At 38.8% G+C, this 18452-nt stretch overlaps 1 protein-coding gene across 4 annotated transcripts in view; it reads right to left on the reverse strand.

Annotated features, from left to right (window-relative positions):
• The window catches only part of LARGE1 (LARGE xylosyl- and glucuronyltransferase 1), a 279159-nt gene that overhangs the window by 122887 nt on the left and 137820 nt on the right, over window positions 1-18452 (reverse strand). For all 4 annotated transcript variants that reach the window (XM_041481415.1, XM_041481417.1, XM_041481414.1 and 1 more), the window contains 2 exons: window positions 17236-17318; window positions 7667-7790 (listed from right to left, as the gene is read on the reverse strand). In XM_041481415.1, the coding sequence (XP_041337349.1) occupies window positions 7667-7790; window positions 17236-17318 (207 nt within the window). The remainder of the gene's footprint in view (window positions 1-7666; window positions 7791-17235; window positions 17319-18452) is intronic.

The following is an 18452-nucleotide window of genomic DNA, read 5'->3' on the forward strand; positions in this document are numbered from 1 at the left end:
CTATTTCAGCCCCAGTCCTTCAGAATACTTGGTGCCTACACTGCCTGGTGAACTGCTGCATGGGAAGTAGCTCACATCTGATCTGCTGCCCAACACTTTGCTGAATCCCACTTGTTTCTCAGAAATAAGCCAACACCACAAATAAGCCAACATAATTTACAAATGAGGAAATCTAACCATTTCAGCTCCCTGGTTGTGAATCAAGAATATTCTTGGAGTCCTTGCAGTTTCCTATATTTTTCAGCTTATCAATCAGACATGGAAATACATATACAGTTCTTTGTAATTCTAGAAGCGAGGCTCATTAAACATTTTGATAAAATGCTCACATCAATACTGATCCTCACTAGGAATGCCTTGAGCAGTCACTGCTGTTCTTCTGCAAATAACTGAATGCCCTTTGACAGGGAGGTGTCCATGTGAGCAAGTGAAAAGCCATGAAGAGCTAAGACCATCTAACCATAGCCATTATATGTCTTCCCAGTTTTCTACCTGCAGGTGCCAAAGAAAGAAATTGTACTGGAGCACAGGATGACCATTAACTCTCCCTAGCAAGTACAGGAGATACACAACCCATACCCTTCATGCAGATCAAAATGTTCAAATAACTTCTGTATATCCAAGGTTAGGACAGCAAAATGCTCTCATTTCTCATAAGAGGATGATAATGTTCTGAGAAAGCAGCTGTTGTAATGTGGATGCATGGAACAAGCGACAGCTGCCCAAGTTAGTCTAAGATGTTGTGTCTTTTTTAGGCTTTTTCAGGGCACACTTTTTAATTTCTGTCAGATTGAATAATTTTTGGAAAATCTCATGTGAAGTTATTCATCTTTTTCTCATTCTCTGCTAAAATTGCCTTCCCCGGAGGTGCAGCACATGTTGCTGTAATGAGCAATGTTTAAGAAGCTGAATGCCAAACAAAAATCCTTGCTGTTGAAATGTCACAGTCAGCTACTATGATACAAATGTGGGTGATTTTAAGAGGAAGAGAGTTGGCTCCTTAGTCCTCACTCCACATATGTTACATAGAGCAGCTACCCCACCTTCCTGGTGGACACAGAACAGCTGTACTGCTTTTCCCTAGAATCAAGAAAAAGGTGGAACTACAGAGAGGCCCACAGCAATTAGAACTAAATTATAAAACCAACAAAGATGCTTTTTCAAAGCACCAGCAACAGCAGGAAAGTACAAGGGGTTTACAAAGTCAGACACGAGGCTTTATTCTTGAATAGCAGTAGAAGCACTGCACAATGTAACACACGAGGCATACTTCACAAAGGTTCCACTGTGCTGGGGAGTTTGAATTGCTATCTGTTTCTTGGTGGATACTAATTTCCTCCCAAACAGTCTGAAGAAAAATACCTTGGCTTACAAAACCAGATCTGTTAATTTCCAGTCATCTGTACTGAAAATCATGGATAAAAGACTCTGTTCTTAACATGGTAGCATTGTGTCACAACCACAAGCATCTTTTATCACCTGAGACTTCAGGCCTCTAGTATTCAGTATGTCCATTAGCAAATAAAATCTCAATTATAAAGAAGAAATTCAAATCTAAAAATAAGCCATAAAAGTTACACAAATATGTAAAATGTTTCGATTGTAGACTTTATTTTCCAAAATCCTGGATTTGCATATTTAAAAATAATAAAGAGGGAAAAGACAGGAAGCAATAGCAGTCAATGCCTATAATCTCACTGACATGTGCAGTAGGCCAGTTTACAGAAAGACAAAAGGCTGGTGAAATGCAGGAGCACTGCAAGCCCCCCATAACATGTGACAGTTTTAGATCAAAACCTCAGTGCCATAGAAACACTGTAACTTATAATACTTACTGCTGTGTAAATGAATGTAAACATAAACAGATGCTAGGTTTCTCATTCTGTGTTGCATTAATAGCAATTAGATCTTGTATATGAAGTGGAAAAGAAATGAAGGGAAGTAGCATACTTCTGCTTTGTAACTTTGTGTGTTCGCCTCTGAGGCACGCAGTGAACTACGTAACAGATAAACAACCCTGCACTGCCCTTAACAATATATAATCTGCATGCAGTGCAATGCAAATACTCACAATCCGTGATAGTTTAGGGGTCACTCACTATTACTGTGAGACAGACTGTTATAGGTGGCTGTAACATCCAGTGGAACTTCTTGACTAGGAAGATGATGGAAGGCAGGAGAATGCTGACTAATTTTATTGTTCAAGACTTTATCAACACTGCTATTGTTGTAACCCTCTTAAATTGATGTGAAAACAACCAAGCTAATAATCTGTTCATCAAATACTCTCTCATATCTTCCCAACTGCCAATCAGAATCCCTCTCTCCCACGCTCAGAAGGTGGTAGCTGCCATTCTGTTAGAAGTATTTGCTTGATCATGCTTCCAAAATTGGTATAGTGCAATATTACAATACATACAGCCCTATCACTATTATCATTCTTTGAAAGAGCTTCTGCTGGTATGCAAAGATTCCACGGCATTTGAGTTGCTTTTGGTGCAATTTGCTGCAAAGACATTCACATACTGAGCATTCTTTAAAATAACTAACATTATTGGGATTTTGGCCGACAGTAATTTTTGCATGGACAATGCAATGCGCCAGACAGGACACTCGCTTGCTGTCTAGATGGTAAAGGGAGTCTTCATAGCAGGGGTTCTTACAGGGTCATCTTAGCTGGATTGGGTGAGACTCTCTAAAACATGTGTCTCTACAATTTTTGTAACCCAGCTAACCCATGGTCCTACCTGACCGCTGCAAGATATGTATAATGTGTCTATAGATCACCCTAACCTATGTACAAAACAGTTCCTAACTATCTAAAGTATGTACAATAGACTGTCCTACATAATCATTTCTACACATGTGGGAACTGTTCCTATTGATTGTCTTACTCTTGTAAAATTGATTAACTTTGCAGCAGGAACTGCCTGTGAATATCTGGGACAGCCAGATTCTTTGCCCAGGATGTTAATCGACATGCCTAAGCATACAAATTGGTCTAGGCACAGCAGGGTCTGCCTGGAAAATCTCAAGAATTGTTTGAAATTCCCACCAGGATCACTCCTGTAACAAGCTGTCAAATACTTCTTGTGCCAGCAGTTCCATCAATCACCTTGTTTCAACTTGGGCTGCTGTCTCAAACCAGTCCTTTATCTCCTCTGTGCAGACAACAAGCCTGGACCACTGTGGAAATTTAAGTGCACTAGGGGTGCACACAGGCACTGCCCTGAGAACCAACTACACTACAATCCTAATTAAAAAATTAAATTTTATTTTTCTGCTTAAGTCCCATAGCCCTTGCCCATTAGCTCAGTTGGCTAAAGCGTGGTGCTAATAACACCAAGGTCATGAGTTCAATCTCTGTAAGGACCCTTCATTTATGAGCTGGACTCGATGATCCTATTGGGTCCCTTCTAACTCAGAGTATTTTATGATGTCTGTCTAAATGATGTCAATATCTGACCTAGTGAACTGTCTTTAAAGTTCAGATGAAAGTGGCTAAGAAGTAACTCATCTCATACTGCAGTGAATGCCCAAAGATAGGTGATCTTTATGCCATGCACTACCTGAATTTGATTGTGCTGGATCAGACCACTGATTTTGACTGAGTGTGCAGATGTCAACATTTCTGACAGGAAATCACCTAATGCAGCACTGGTACTCAGATTTGTGTTTACTGGGAACGGTAAAAGCTGGAATATTGTCTATATAAATAGCAAAGAATTGAGCTTTTCACATTTCTCTTTCAGATCAAATGTTCATCTACTACAAAAAACTATTCACCATGTCTTCAAGTCCATAAATCAATTGCAGCACATGTGGGCTAAACTATTTAAAGGAGATGGCTTTTCTGCTCTATCATGATTAAAAGACTACGTATTTAGGCCATTTATTCACAGCAGAGCAGGCAACTGCTCATTCCACAGTCTGCCTTCTTCAGTTCACCTGATGTTGTCATCAGTGTGTCAGGCAACATCTGGGAAACAAACTCACTTCATCTGTATTCCACCCCTCACATACAGTTCTGCCTTATCGGCAGCTCCTTCTGCTCTGGGGCAGTGCAGATCACAAAGGATTTAATGCCTGTGTTTCCCTGTGAGTGAACTGACACAAGATTCCATGTTTAACAATGAAGTACAGAAGCCAAGTGCCCAAGCTGCACACCTTCAACAGTTTGTTCTGAAGTTTCTTCATGTAAGACTGAACTGAAAAAACCACAAAACCCTGCAGCCTGATATTTGCAAATCACAGCTGTAATAGATTAATGTTTCCCAAGTATTTTTTTCTTTTATTTAATCCTCAAAGAAGACCATTTTCAGTTTCCAGTTATTTTGTGGGATGCATTGCTGTAATAGAAACATCTGTGCATTAGGACCAAAGCTGACTAACACAACTAAAGTGATCATATAAAGTGAATTTACATTGCCAAGTAACTTCCCAGTTTGCAGTCACAGCCATATGTGACCACATAAATTTAGAAGAGTTATGTGTGGGCCACACTGAGTAGAGCAAGAATGAAGTATGTAGCTGTGGAATAGTTCAAAAATTACTGGCAACATTATCAGCAGCCCACACTTCAAGGACGCTTACTGCTGATTACTGACTGCACGTAGCAAGTTCAGTTAATGGGAGAGAGTTCCAAATCCAAACAGCTCGTAAGTTGAGGGAGAGCTTTTAAGTACCCATCTATCTCCCTTGAGGTTATTGGCAAGGCCGTGAGGAGACAGGCCAAGTTATGTTGGAGAAGGTTACAAGCGTCTTACTAGAACTGGCTGTGAAAATCTTCAAACTAACTGGTTTAAAGAAATACATCCAGCAAGCTGCTACCTCAACTGTGTCTGAGCCTTTTCCTGGAAATGCTGTTATTTTGGCTCAGCTCCACAGTTAAGTCTCCTCCTCTTCTATCCCATCCCTTATCATGTACCCCAAGCAAAGAGATACCTTTCCCTGGCTGTTCTTTCCTGTGCTCCATCCCTCTTCCAAGCAGGCTGCTGGTAGTTTGGCAGCATCTGCTTCTAGGGAGAGAATGAACCTAGGTTCTTTGTGGTGCAACAGGAATGTGCCACCTTGCAAAAGGAAAAATAAGTCTTCTCTAAGTTTTAAAAGGAACAGCTGACGTGCTTAATTCACAGCCGCAAAGTAGATATGTTAGTTTGCTGGCCTAGAAATTCTGATATAATCTGTGGTATCTTGTCTCCCCTTTCTTGCAGTGAAGTGTCCAGTTTGCCTCTAAAACCTGAGAGAAAACAACAGCCACAGCCAAGATTAATTTTCTGTGCCTTTCTTTAGGACACCGGTTGCTCTAACTCTAAGCTAAACAGCATGTATTTTAAGAGCTGCAGGATATGTTAAGGAGCACTGCCAAATACCAAATACTTTAGTCTCCAAATTCTGCCTTTTAAAAAATTAATATGCTACTGGAAACTGTTGCCTGAATTCTAAATAGCTACTTGAAAACAAAAAAGCATCCATACTATTTATGGAGGATCTAGTATTATGTGCTCTCGTCCACTGTTTGAGCAGGAACAAGAGCAGAAGCAGGACTTTTCCCAGGACTTAAGGGCTTAATCTCACATGCTGGCTCCTGCTGCATTAGAAGGAAGAGGCTGGAAGCTCATACACATCCAATGGGAAAAAACCAAACGTGAAATAAAATGTTTTCTGCAGCAGCTAAAATGTAGAATGTAGTAAAATGTAGTTCCAAAACAACTGAACATTGGTGAATGAAAGCTAAGCAGAAAGCTCTCATGCCATTACTCAGTTTAAACCCTTTTAAAAGTCAGAAACTGGTATTGATTGCAGGTTTAAAAAAGAACTGTGGAGGGTCATTTAAACTGAAACATAGTACATACTGTAACAGTGAATCCATAGATCACTTCAGAGAAAGACAGGCTTTCTAGTAAACATCCAGTATCAGCTCTATGTTTTCTTAACACCAGGCAGCATAATACAGCTCCCAAGAGTGCAGGTGAAATACATGAACCCAAACCAATCATTAAATCCTCTCTAGGGGCTACATAAGAAACAAATGAGATGAGCTCCTACAGCTGTCTGTAAACAGCTCCTCTGTTGTCTTTGCTAAAACCTGCAGAATGATCTGGATATGAGCCAGCATCATTCCTGGCTTTTTAAAACTCTGTTTACATTTCTAACTCTTTGCTCTCCTATGGCAGTGTCTGTCACATTCTCCTATGCTCAGTACTGTATACTGTGTTTTTCTGGCCACTGAAATCAGGGAAATTGCTTGGTATGGAGAATGATGAGCTCTGACCAAGAGGGGCAAACCTGGAAAGACCTACTTGTGCATCAATACCTGCATCCAGCTAGAAAGTGGTCCTCAACCTAAAGCCTGTGGGTTACATGCAACATAGTCTAGTGTTGATTTAGGTCATCAGTCATATAAAAAATTAAGGCTGAGTGAAGAGGGAGGGACAAAACAGTTTAGCTCTGTAGTCTCTTATCTACTCAGTGTTTTGCCTATAAATCAGAAATTTGGGGATCACAAGTAAGCTCTCTTGGTTATTATTTACTTAACTAGATTGGACCATACCCAAATGACCAGAAGGAAAACACTAAGAAGTCTGTCTTTGCCAGCTGAGAGGCTAATTAAAAACCCTACAATTTGCAGAAAAGCACATGTAACATAGACACGTACAATACTGATAGGAAAAAACCTCCTCCTTGCTATGAAGTTATAAAGAACAGAAGGAAGATCTCTGGCTGATTAGGTTAATATCAGCTTATGGCTTCATGTAGAAGAACCAATGAAAAATAAAAACAGAAACAAAGCATGTTTCTCAAGAATCACTTTTTTCCCTTTTCCATCCCTTTCTAAAGCTTTTTGTATTCAATATTTCACAAAGTGGTGTGCTTTGAATTTCCCCCTTAACAAGTACAGCAATTTGCTAAATTTTGGTTTTCTTCCTTGTTTCAGGGTCCTGTTCAAAACAGTCTGGTAAGTCATACAAATTACTGCCACCAACTTCAAATGCTGAAGTCTGAATATTTCATTCTACCTCCTTTTTTGTAAAAAAACATACAGCTCAAAATCAATGTTGTGCCTCCATGTTCTGATTTAAACTTTTTAAGTATGAAAAGATAATTACTTTGAGCAAGTGATTTCCCCCCCACCCCCTCACTGATTGAACTCTTTTCATAATCACTCCTTTTGGAAGGGCATCCAGATAAAAAAGGTAGCTATTGTACTAATGCTACCTTGTTAAAATGTGTGTACATAGGGTTTCACACATCTGTGCTTGAGGAATGCAGGGCAGCTGAGTGTTTTCAGTAACAGACTTGGCCTTATTGAGCAAGATACTTAAGATTCCACCATTTCTACTAGGAAGAAGTATCCTTAAAAAACATAGTGTGATCAGATGGACAGCCAGAATCCTCTTGCTAGCAGGTAAAATTCTAAGGTGTTAGACAAAATATTTCATTAGCTGCTCTCATTCCAGAGAAACTGCACTGATTTCAGCCACTAAGCATCATCCAGTTACGTGTAATCGGGGTTAGAATCACGTCAGTTAGAATTAGGTGTCATCAGGGAGAATATTTTTAGGCAGTAGCTCCCCTGCAATTCACCAGTCAAGGGAGATGAGGAATAAACAGGTGACATCAAATCAGAAGTGTGTGACTGACACCTGTGTCTGCGTGTCTTTACCTTGAGCTCATCTGCATCATAGAAGTCTATGCGCACAGCGGGGACCATCCATGTCTGGAACAGAGTTGCCAGGATCTGCTTGGCAATTGCATCTGCGATGAGGTGGAAGTGGAGTGGGTTTCGCCTGATATGAGAAGGGAGAGAAACACGTTAGTTCAAAGGTTTCTAATTCCTGTTCTTAAAGGACAACACCAGAATTTACAAAGCTTTATCTGTGCTTTTCTACAATGTTGAGTTTTGAGCATGCAGCATGTCTGGTGGAGTCTGCTCTGTGGCCAAAATGCTGAGACACAATTTGAATACACATGACCACAACACAATACTCAGTCAGTTTCTGGATGGCTACGAACATACAGATCCTTTGATCTGTATGTTCATCCATTCAGCAGAATGGGATGATTTATAACACCTAAGAGTCTTGTTTCGTGCACCAGATCCTTAAAAAAAGGCCAAGTTAATATCTCTTTGGAGACTTGAGCTTTGGAAATGATTGTTTCAGTTTCTAGGTGAACCTGGTAATTTATCTTTGTGTTAAGAAGACTGTCTTAGGTTAAATATAACAATTTGGATGAGGTGAAATTCTGGGACCCTTGAGTTTACATAGAAGTTTTCCACAAAGCAGTCTTGGGGAACCAACAGCTGTCCCACAGGAACCCAAAATTAGATGTTTCAGGTGAGTGCCTTCTAGCTCTTCACTGGCATAGTAAACAAAATGGAGATTGCAAGTCTCACCACTTCCTTTTTCCTAATGGTTAAAGAAAGGCGGGAGGAAAGGAAACATTTTACTTCAAAACACCAGATCTGGGTTCACCTCTGTAATTACAGGACTTGGGCTAACTGAAAAGCTTCTAAACAAGACAGGTGAAGCTAGTATCAGCAAGAGTGGAAAGCCCTGACAAAGTGCATAGGTTTCTCTATACTAATGTGAACTTAGACATTATAAATATCTTGTTTAATTCCCTTAACCTCCCTCCCTTTTTGGGGGACAGTAAGCAACAAAATTTGATCTTAATTTCTGTAGCAGGAAACCTACTGACTAGTGGAAGTTAGTCACAAATTGTAGTCTTCCATGCTTGACCCTAACTTAGCAACTTTCTCTGTCAGCAGAAAAGGACAGACTTTTGAAAAAACTACTAAGAAGAAAAATGGCTTCTTTAGACTTCAGCATGGGATCAACCTTTCTTTGATCCCTAGAGTGGAATAGTGGATTATCATTTCTATGGAATTTGTAAAGCTAAATGAGTGTACTTGTTAATTGGTATTTTTCATCTAACAAGAAAAGTATTTCGTTTCAGATGTTGATTAAAGCGGAAGACAAGTGATGCTACTACATTCTTCAGTGTGAATGAGAAGTGAGGAGAACTATGTTAGTTCAGCCCAATATACTTCCATTACATTTTTGGGCTTAACCCAAAAAATGAAGGTTATTTTTTCTCCATTAATGAAAAATGTGTGCCTTCCTTTTAATGCTTCTCTTCTTGCTTTGATGAATAATACTGCCTCCCACTGAACAAAGTCCACAGGAAAACGTAAAAATATGCATAATTGTTCATAGTATTTTAACAGACCCCTCAGCAGAAAGAGGAGATTTTTGTGAGAAGCAATGTATCACTGGATTTTGCAGACCCAAACCAGCGCTTGGGGCTGCCAGTGAAGCTGCTACATTGGCTTCAAGGACACTGTGGATCACATTATGTGCTTGCAGGAAAAGTAGAAAAGGGCTGGGTATAAGCCTTATATATGAGAGAATCATGATGGCAGAACAAACTCACAGCTGATCCTTAAACGGATCCTTAAACGATCCTTAAAACGATATCCAAAACACTGAAGCACAACACACTTTTCAAAAGACAAGGGTCTTTCAATCTCTAGCTTGTCCTGGAGGGAGGAGGAGAGAGGAAAAGGCACAAGCTGCCAGCTGCTGAGTGTCCCATTACCAAGCTAAAGGAATCACAGCAATTACATTTGCTTCACCAGCCCAGCAGGAGAGTAGAAGAGGACATCCTGGCTCATGCAGATTCCGCAGTAACCAGGCACCTTGCCAAGAAAAAAATCAGGAAATAGCAGTGATCAGGAAATACATCTCATTAGTAGAGACAAGGCCAAGAGAAACAAAGTACAACACCGATGGCTTTGGGTACAGGCAAAGCAGTATCTCAAGACAAATAAATGTTCAATATCAACATACACATCCCACATAGCTCCCTCTGCTAAGGAGGGGCAGAGTCTGGATTCTGGTAGGACTATTTCCCAGCTGCTGTTCTTCAGTAATTTCCTTGCCTTCTTTTATTCTGGGGTTATTTATCTTAAATTCTAAAGTAGAATAAGAGTAAAAAATCAGTTAAAAAAAAAAAAAGCTCCATCTTTCTTTCAAATGATCATTTAGTTAAACGTAACTTATATAAAATATTTCAAGATGAAACACACTAGTTGAAAAGAAATAACCTGATACAAAGACACTCAATGTTCAGTAGCAGTTTATATTTTTCTGAATGACCCAGAGTGTATGAAACTTATATGGGAACAAGTGGGTGACATTTACTTTAGTTCATCTCCTACTGGGAGAAAGAAAAAAGGATAGATGTACTCCCACACAGAAATCTCTTTCAAGTTGTTAGCCTCATGGTAAAGATTCAGCTGGAAGGAAAGTGTGTGTCAGAGGCAAAGCAAAAGATTATCACTCACAAAAATATATCCCCAAAACAGTATAGTGACCTGATGACATCTACAACTAAATGTGCATCAGCCACAGATAATTTTACTCCAGAGATTTCAGTTCTGTGAAATGTGAGGTTTAGCATGGGGCTGGAAGCCAACAGTGCACTGCCTCAAAGCTGGAAGACCTTCTGAAGGTAACTAGACTGGCACACACACAGATGACATCTTTCACCTCTTCTGCTGTCTGCAATATGCGAAACCTTAAAGATATGGATTGCTTCAAAGTGTTTAAGAAACAAGTTTTCAGAAGCTTGAAGATCAACCAACATTCATTATAGAAGATACAGAAGAGATTCTGCAAGATGAGAAATCTTTCTCAAGAGATACATGAAAGGGATGTCATGACTATCTGACAACATGAGTGAATCACCGGCTCAAAGAACTGGGGATGGCAATCAGGATATTGTGAAGGATTCCACTGAAAGCTGAATTTCATTAAACTTGAACATTTTGCTCGTTGTCCACTGGGCACATCAAGAGAACTAAAAAACACACACAAAGGCTGGTTGTATCTTGTACTGATAGAAATCACTATACTGTAACGGGAACAGTATATTCAACTATGGAATAACATGTGTCAATATATGGCAACTGATAAACTTCTCCCACAAAACTTATAGGTTTTGGAAAATTCCCAGTATTCATGTGAATTAATCTGTTTGGGACTAAATGTTTCTAGCATCCCAGGTTTCAGAACTCTGAGCCCCAAGTCTTCCAGATTCCTTACTGCAGAAGCAGGTATTGAAACAGCCATAGAATTTCTCACAAGGTCCAGAAACACTTAATCTTATTTACTTCAATGATTCTGAACATTTGAATTTCTACCAACTATAACTTTTCACAGTTTCTGCTACATGGAAAGTGCTGATGCATTAATGTCTTAACATGGTCAAATGTAGTTCCAAAATATGGCTATTTCCCATCAAGTGGAAACTTAAGGTTCTAAGTACTCTGTTCAGAAAACTGCAAATCTTCCTATATTAACTTATTTCCACTTATCTTAAAATCAGAACACTATCTGACAAAGTAAACCATATGTAAAGAGCACACATTTATTTTCCTAAATTACTTTCCTCAAAAGTGAACAAAGGGAGATTCTAGCCAAGATTTTCAAGCATGGTTGCTTAAATATAGGCTCTTAGACCTAAATATAGGAGTTTGAATGAATGCCCTCATTTTCAAAATTGCTGAGGTCCTATAAAGTTATGAAAATGAAGAGAAGTCAATTTTTTAAAAGTCAGGCCATGAATTTAGAAGTCTATTCCAAGCTACCCATTTCTCTACATTTCGTCTTATCATGATGTCTTATTCTTGCATTTCAAAACTTCTTATTCTTCATCAGATTTATGATCTGCTTGCTCAAGCATTTATGGCCCTTTCTTTTCAAATAGCCACTGTCACAGAGTTAAATACAGAAATCTACAATTGAAAAAGGGAGTAGTGAACCAAGGCTCTTCCGTTCTGCACTATTCCATAGGCCAATTGTTAGTAATTCAAAAGGCAACACCTTGTCTGCTTGGTTACACAGCTCTCTCCCTGCAACAGAGGAATTTTATTTTCTAAGAATATAAAAAGGTCAGTAGCCCATGAGGTTTATTTCCAAAACCTATACTTTATTAAGGGAAGCACAACAAGGTAGGACCTTTTATATCTGTAACAAATGGTTACAAGAAATTCAAACAGAAATTATAAAGGCAGTTTGGAAAACTTTTTCTCCTAATGCCCATGTGACAATCCCTCTCTCATATGAGGAAACATTTTAATGTAAAAATCTTCAAGATGTTTTTATACCACTTCACACCCAGTATTGGTGAAAATACTCCCCAAACTATTAGAAAGAGTTTAAATACACACTTGCTGCATCACTCATGGATCTTCTTGTTTTGTGTTTACTTACAGAATTTCTTTGGGAAGTACTAAGAGTAAACCATGGGCAGAATTTTTTTAAACATTACTTTCTCCATTTTGCCTCTATTGTTAGGAGAGCTAGAAAAAACAAAAAAGTGTGTATTATTGATGCATTTATATGCATCAGAGAAATCAGGTCACGCTTTATGCTTTTTGCCAGAATAACCTCCCACAAAATAGACTGACACATCAGAAAAGTTGGAAACACTGTCAGAGGTTTTGAATTCTCAAATTAACTCCATTAAGGCAAAGTGGTCTCAATGGAATATAGCCATTAGATTATATAAGCTTTAATTACCAGCCAGTGTTGACTTGTGACTTTTACTTGGAAATTACATGTCATCCTTTTAATTTAATTTAGATTTTAATTTGCTTTCCCTTATTCTACTTGTTTAAAAAAAAAAGATTTCATTATTCATACAGCATTCTGTAACACAGCTTCATATCCTGTTCTTAAAAATGCTCAGACATACACTTAACTTTAAGGTTACAAGCAGCCTTCTTAAAGCAAAGAGACAACTTCCTATTAAAAAGCATTTGTCTGGTTGTCTGGTTTTGTTTACATTCCTTGCAAAGCTCCCATATTCCTATGCCACTATTGCTGTAGCATAGATGGAGAGTACAGCTAAAGAAGTAAATGCAGTGTCTCCTGCAAAGAAGAGGGACTGACATAGTGGGGAAAGAAGAAAAAAACAACACAGTACTTGCTGGCACAAAAGAGAGGTTAATTGTTTACAAATTGTCAGGCTGACCTAACTGCCAGAAACACATTATAATTGTATAAGTTTTTAATTTTGTTTCCAAATGAAACACAGCGTTAGGCATGACTTTGAAAAAGGGCACATTAAAAACCATTTTAGCTCTTACTCAAGTTAAGACTTACCTGAACAGAGAGAGAAATTATCTTTTTAATATGTAACTAGGATTGTGGGCTGTCTCTGTAGCACTCTAAGGTTTGCAGTTTTCAGAAATGGAGTAAAACATTGAAAAATCACCAACATAACTTGGACCAATAGTTGTAAAAGATTCAAGGAACTTTATCAGCCACAGGAAACTGCTTCAATTTTGAAAAAGAAATGCAGGTGCTTTTTAGCTTACCACTATAATCACTGTTTCCAAAAGTATTTGCACTTCATTCTGCCTATTTGACCCAATATAATAAATTTTTAGTGTTTAGTCTTTTGGTTTGGAACAATTAAAGTGAGGCTGCTCTTAGGACACGGTGATATGAGATTGGCTTGTGTTAAACACAGACATAATTTTTTTTAACCCTGCAATGGCTTTATAAAATTCTGTCATAATTGGGAACTGGATGTGCAAGAAAGGAAAGCAGGGAAGTTGCAGAGTAGGACTGCGTACTCATTCTACAAGCCTCCCTCTGTGCAGCGCTGCCCATGCATATTTATCAGACTGCAAACCCTGCACTATTCCAGCTCTGCTGAGTCTCCTCCTGAGAACAGACTGTCAGTTATGTCAAACTGGGTGTTAAAAGCTGCTGGATTTTGTGGCTGGAGCATACGTTTTTGGAAGACAAAACTGGAATCAAGCTCCTTTATCACTGGGAATGAAACACATTTCTGAACTATGGTGTTATGTGGAATCAATCACACTACCCCTTTCCGCTCCTTTTCCCTCTCTCTGGAACCTGAAGATAGATATGGTTTCTCAAATGGTCTGAACAAGCAGCTTGCCCAAGTCTCATAATATATATGGTATGACTCAAATCTTGGTGCTTTAGGCCTGTGGAGAGCTGAAATGTTCAATATGCAGGATTTGCTGTACATTCATGCAAGAGAGAAGAGACAGCACATTCCATCTATAGAAAATCCTGTAGCTTTTATCCTTAATGACCCAGCACTCCTGCTGTTTTGTGTCTCTATCCAGCATTCTAGCTAAAGTTGGGGGTATAACAAATATGTTAATGCTCCCTGGGATTAGACTGACATGGCCTCCTTTTCTCAGAGCTTTACTTCTCTATTAGAGAAGTAGGGATTTCCTATGGAAGTAGGCATTTTAGCTATATAGTTTTGTATCAAAAGGCATGCTAAAACATGCCTTAATTACTAACCTGTACAGAAATGCCAAAAGAAGGACATAACATCTTCACAAATTCCAGACAGATTCACTGAAATCAGTGTCTTACAACAAATATCAACTGAGGTGCAGGAGGACAGGTGAGGACATTAAGCCTGGTTGCTCTGAAGGGTCAGTTGTTTAATCAGTAGATTGAATTCAGGGTGTGTTGAAGGAAAAACAGAATCTCTATGATAGTAAGTTTGGCAGCATATTTTTTCTGTTCTTACAAAACTTATATATATATTTGAGATTGAATGTGGTGATACTGCAAATGAAGGACAGTAGCCTAACTTAGAGATTAGGATAGCAAACTCCTTGTTAAGCAAACTTCTCCATTGGAAGCATACAGACCTTTCAAACAATGGCTTCTTGGACAATACCAGCTAAGATGCACTCTCTGGTGCATATCTAGGGTTAGAAGAAGAGACACCTCCATGCCTATTTTCACTGAGGACCCTCAAGTCAGAGGTAAACTTAAAGCACTGACTATCTGAACCAACCAACTCTCCTAACTCAATCCTCCTAAATGCACTATCATGATCTGTCTCCATCCTTCATTCCTATAATTAAATAGATCATAGCAACTAAAAGAAGCCTTTCCAACCATCACCATTTCTGAAGTGCACAGTGGTCTCCAAAATAACATTGTTTGCACATGGAAACCAGTGCAAGGAAACTTAGCTCTAAATCAATATTCAGCTTGTTGTTTCTTTTTGCCTATTCTGCACTGTTCTACACAACTACCATTCCGAAGATAAAGGAATGCTACTGAAGCATAGCCATGGAGCCATAGCATCAACTGATGGTTAAGAAGCCTGTGTTTTCTAGAAGATAAGAAAGAAATGTCTGTAAGAAGCTCTGTCTCTTTTCTGAGAATACACTTCTCTTTCTAGCAAACAATTTAGTATCTAGTGAGAAATGCTAGTTCTTGGCAGGAATGGACTTAGACTTGTCTTTAAGTATGTTCTGAGCAAACAAGGAAGATAGGTTATCTGGAATGTACTCAGGTTTCATTAGCTGTACTGGACTTTATCTTGACCACCTCTGCTGAGCTCAACAAATCCTTTGAGATGAGCAGCAGTGCAGGCCAAACAACAATATGTTCTTGACAGAGGCAGAATCCATCAGACTCAGAAATACTAATATTAATTACCTTTTTTTGGTTTAATATTTTAATTTATTATTATTCAACAATTTAATTATGTGGCATTATTCTTTATAAATTTGCTAATTGCTCAGAAGAGTGCCTTAAGTAAAACAGGGGCATTTCCTTTAAAGAGCATAGAGAGAAGTTCTTTAAACCTTTGAGCTGTGAGATTCCTATTATTTACTGAACATTTGGAAACAGAGAGATTAAAGTCTTCTCAAATTGGATGGAAGTACTAGGATAGAAAAACAGGGAGAATCTAACCACTAGGATAACTTCTGTCACACAAAAATATGATTTTCCATTAAATCCCTTAGAAACAACAATTTAAAAATTATAAAACCTCCCCACATCCTTGCAATATAAACCCAGTTTACACTGAGTAATTCAAACTTCTAATTGGAAACAGCTATAGTTTTACCATTTACCAGAATTTTAACATTCAGTAAAATCCTCCACAGAGAATGACATGGATATTTACTGATTTTTTTGGGTTTTTTTATGTTTCTCCTAGTATTGTTCTTCTGGTCCTACCCCTCATCTAACACAAACATGCTACTTCTCAAAAGACTGTGTGTTGATAATGGACACTGCTCTCCTGTTTTGATTAAACAGTACTTATGGAGTACTTTTTCATAGTGGACAAGGTGAGCATTTATATTCTTTTAGGAAGCTTACCAAAAATGATAAAATGGTGTACTAAAACCATTGTCAGGGAGTGACTACTATGGCTTTCAGCAGGAGACTGGAGGCAAACATAAGGAGCAAAGTGTAGGACTGGAATGTCCCACTCATGCTTGCTGCAAGAAGATATTACCACATGACATGAACAAAAGTCATTCACCCTTCCACAAAATTGTTTTTCAAAAAAAGCAGCATATTGAAACTACCTCCTTAATAAGCTGTTTGTACTGTAAGCATATTTTACTAGTCTATTTCTCCTGTTTGAGTCAAACAGTCTGATCACTTCCCTGATTTTAATCCACTTTCAGCAACATAATTGGAAAGCATCTCTGAGAGACATTTCTAAACTGGACAATGGATACACATGTACGCCCATACATAGTTTAATGTGAATTTGCTTTTTCTGGAACTGCTGTCTATTAAGGGAATTGGTTATTTTGTTTTCATTGTACATTTATGCCTCTCAACTTTGGGAGCTAAAAGTGCTAAAACCAAGTTGCAAAAACTTCTGAGGGGCTGTAAACAGACATTCCAAAGTCAGAACAAACCACCTGAATTTAATGAAATAGTGTATATACTGACTGTGAGAGTAGGTTTACTTCAAAAACAAATGTCAAAATTGGAAGCTGGGATAGTCAAGCAACCAATGTGAATTTATTATCTACACCTGTGCAATAAACTCATACCAGACACAGGCTGAATGAATACAACACTGTTATTACCATTATCATTATTTTACAGCATTCAGGAGCATGCAGATGCTTTACAGTGAAGATAGATACTGTCCCTATTCCCACAATGCAACAGGGGTAGCAGGTGGATCTCTGATCCCTCTTATTTGCTGTAGAAATCTTCACACAGGTGAAATCTATTTGAGATGGTCATGAATTAAATGATTCCTTATTCCTCATTCCTTAAAAAGAGAAAGGAATCAGGGAAGGGAGTCTGACCTTTTGAAGTAAGATAGTAAACCTAGAAAAAGCTCACTTAGTCATAATCAGATATACAAAATGCAGGAAAAGAAAGCTACCTTTACCTGTGAAACAAGACAGACTTGACGAGTGTGACAACATCCCGACTGGCATTGTACCCTGCACAGACAATGGCAACGTGGATAGTCTGTGGGAGAAAAGGAACAAAAAGAACAAAAATTAAAGGCTGCTCTTGTGCTCATCACTCGCTAAGGAGAGCACACACATGACACTGCTGTTGTTTAATGCTGCAATTGTTAGGGATTTGAGTGGGTGTTTTGCAGCTGTTTGCAACCCACTTGAGGCCGTTTGCTAAAAACATCTTAGTTGAATTATAGCACCATCATCATTCCAAAGTCATTACTATCCCTACATTATATCAGAAGCTTCAACAGAATTGCATTTATTAGCCAAGACATACATGTGCATGTATGTACACACACCCTCCTCAAGTAAGCAGCACACAAAATCCTGAGCGTGCAAACATGCAGACATTTTTAATCTTCTGAACTAAAGTTTAAAATTACATCTGATAATTAGAAGCAGATATGATCTCAGAAATTCTTTATTACTTCTGTCTTATGCACAGCCCCTATGGAGAGGGTGAACAAGCTCTCATGGATGAGCATGACTGTGACTATTGGTTTGCCAGGGCTGGATGCATCCCAGTGATGTGACGGGACACAGGAGGTGATGGCAAGAGGCCACCTCCCTGCCCGTGACTACCAGCATGGGCTGTTCTGGCAGCGTTAATGTGAAGTTAAACACAACCCCCCACAAACACATTCTCTCCACCTCATGACACTGGTAAATTATCACTTATTCCGTGCCTTTTTACCTCCCTTTTAACATGAGGCAGAGGTTTCCTCATCTCTTCAGGAGGAAAAGGAAAATTGAAAAGGCGCTACGAGTCATTATTTAGGCAGTAAGTACTAATGTAAAAAATGCTATTACGTTACTCTGCTCTGCTTTTAAAAAGTAGCCATTTCTGCTCCCTAGGGACAAAAAAAAAATTAATCCTAGCAAGTTTTGACTCCAGGTTCTGTGATCTTCTGTTTCTTAGTGGTCACAGAAATGAAGCAGAGTTCACCATGCTGTCAGCACAAAGCTGCCATTGGGGACACAGCTGTGAAACTGCAGGGAAGCCTCATTTGGCTTCCATTTGAAGCTTGGTTAGCTGGTTTCTCACACACACAGCTCTCATTTTCCACAGAATGCCCACTATGCTGAGAACAAATGAGGAATTCTGTCTCCTCACATAGTCACAGATTCCCAAAGCCTG

Source organism: Pyrgilauda ruficollis, unplaced genomic scaffold, assembly GCF_017590135.1.
Source record: "Pyrgilauda ruficollis isolate IOZ18807 unplaced genomic scaffold, ASM1759013v1 scaffold56, whole genome shotgun sequence".
Taxonomy (NCBI): domain Eukaryota; kingdom Metazoa; phylum Chordata; class Aves; order Passeriformes; family Passeridae; genus Pyrgilauda; species Pyrgilauda ruficollis.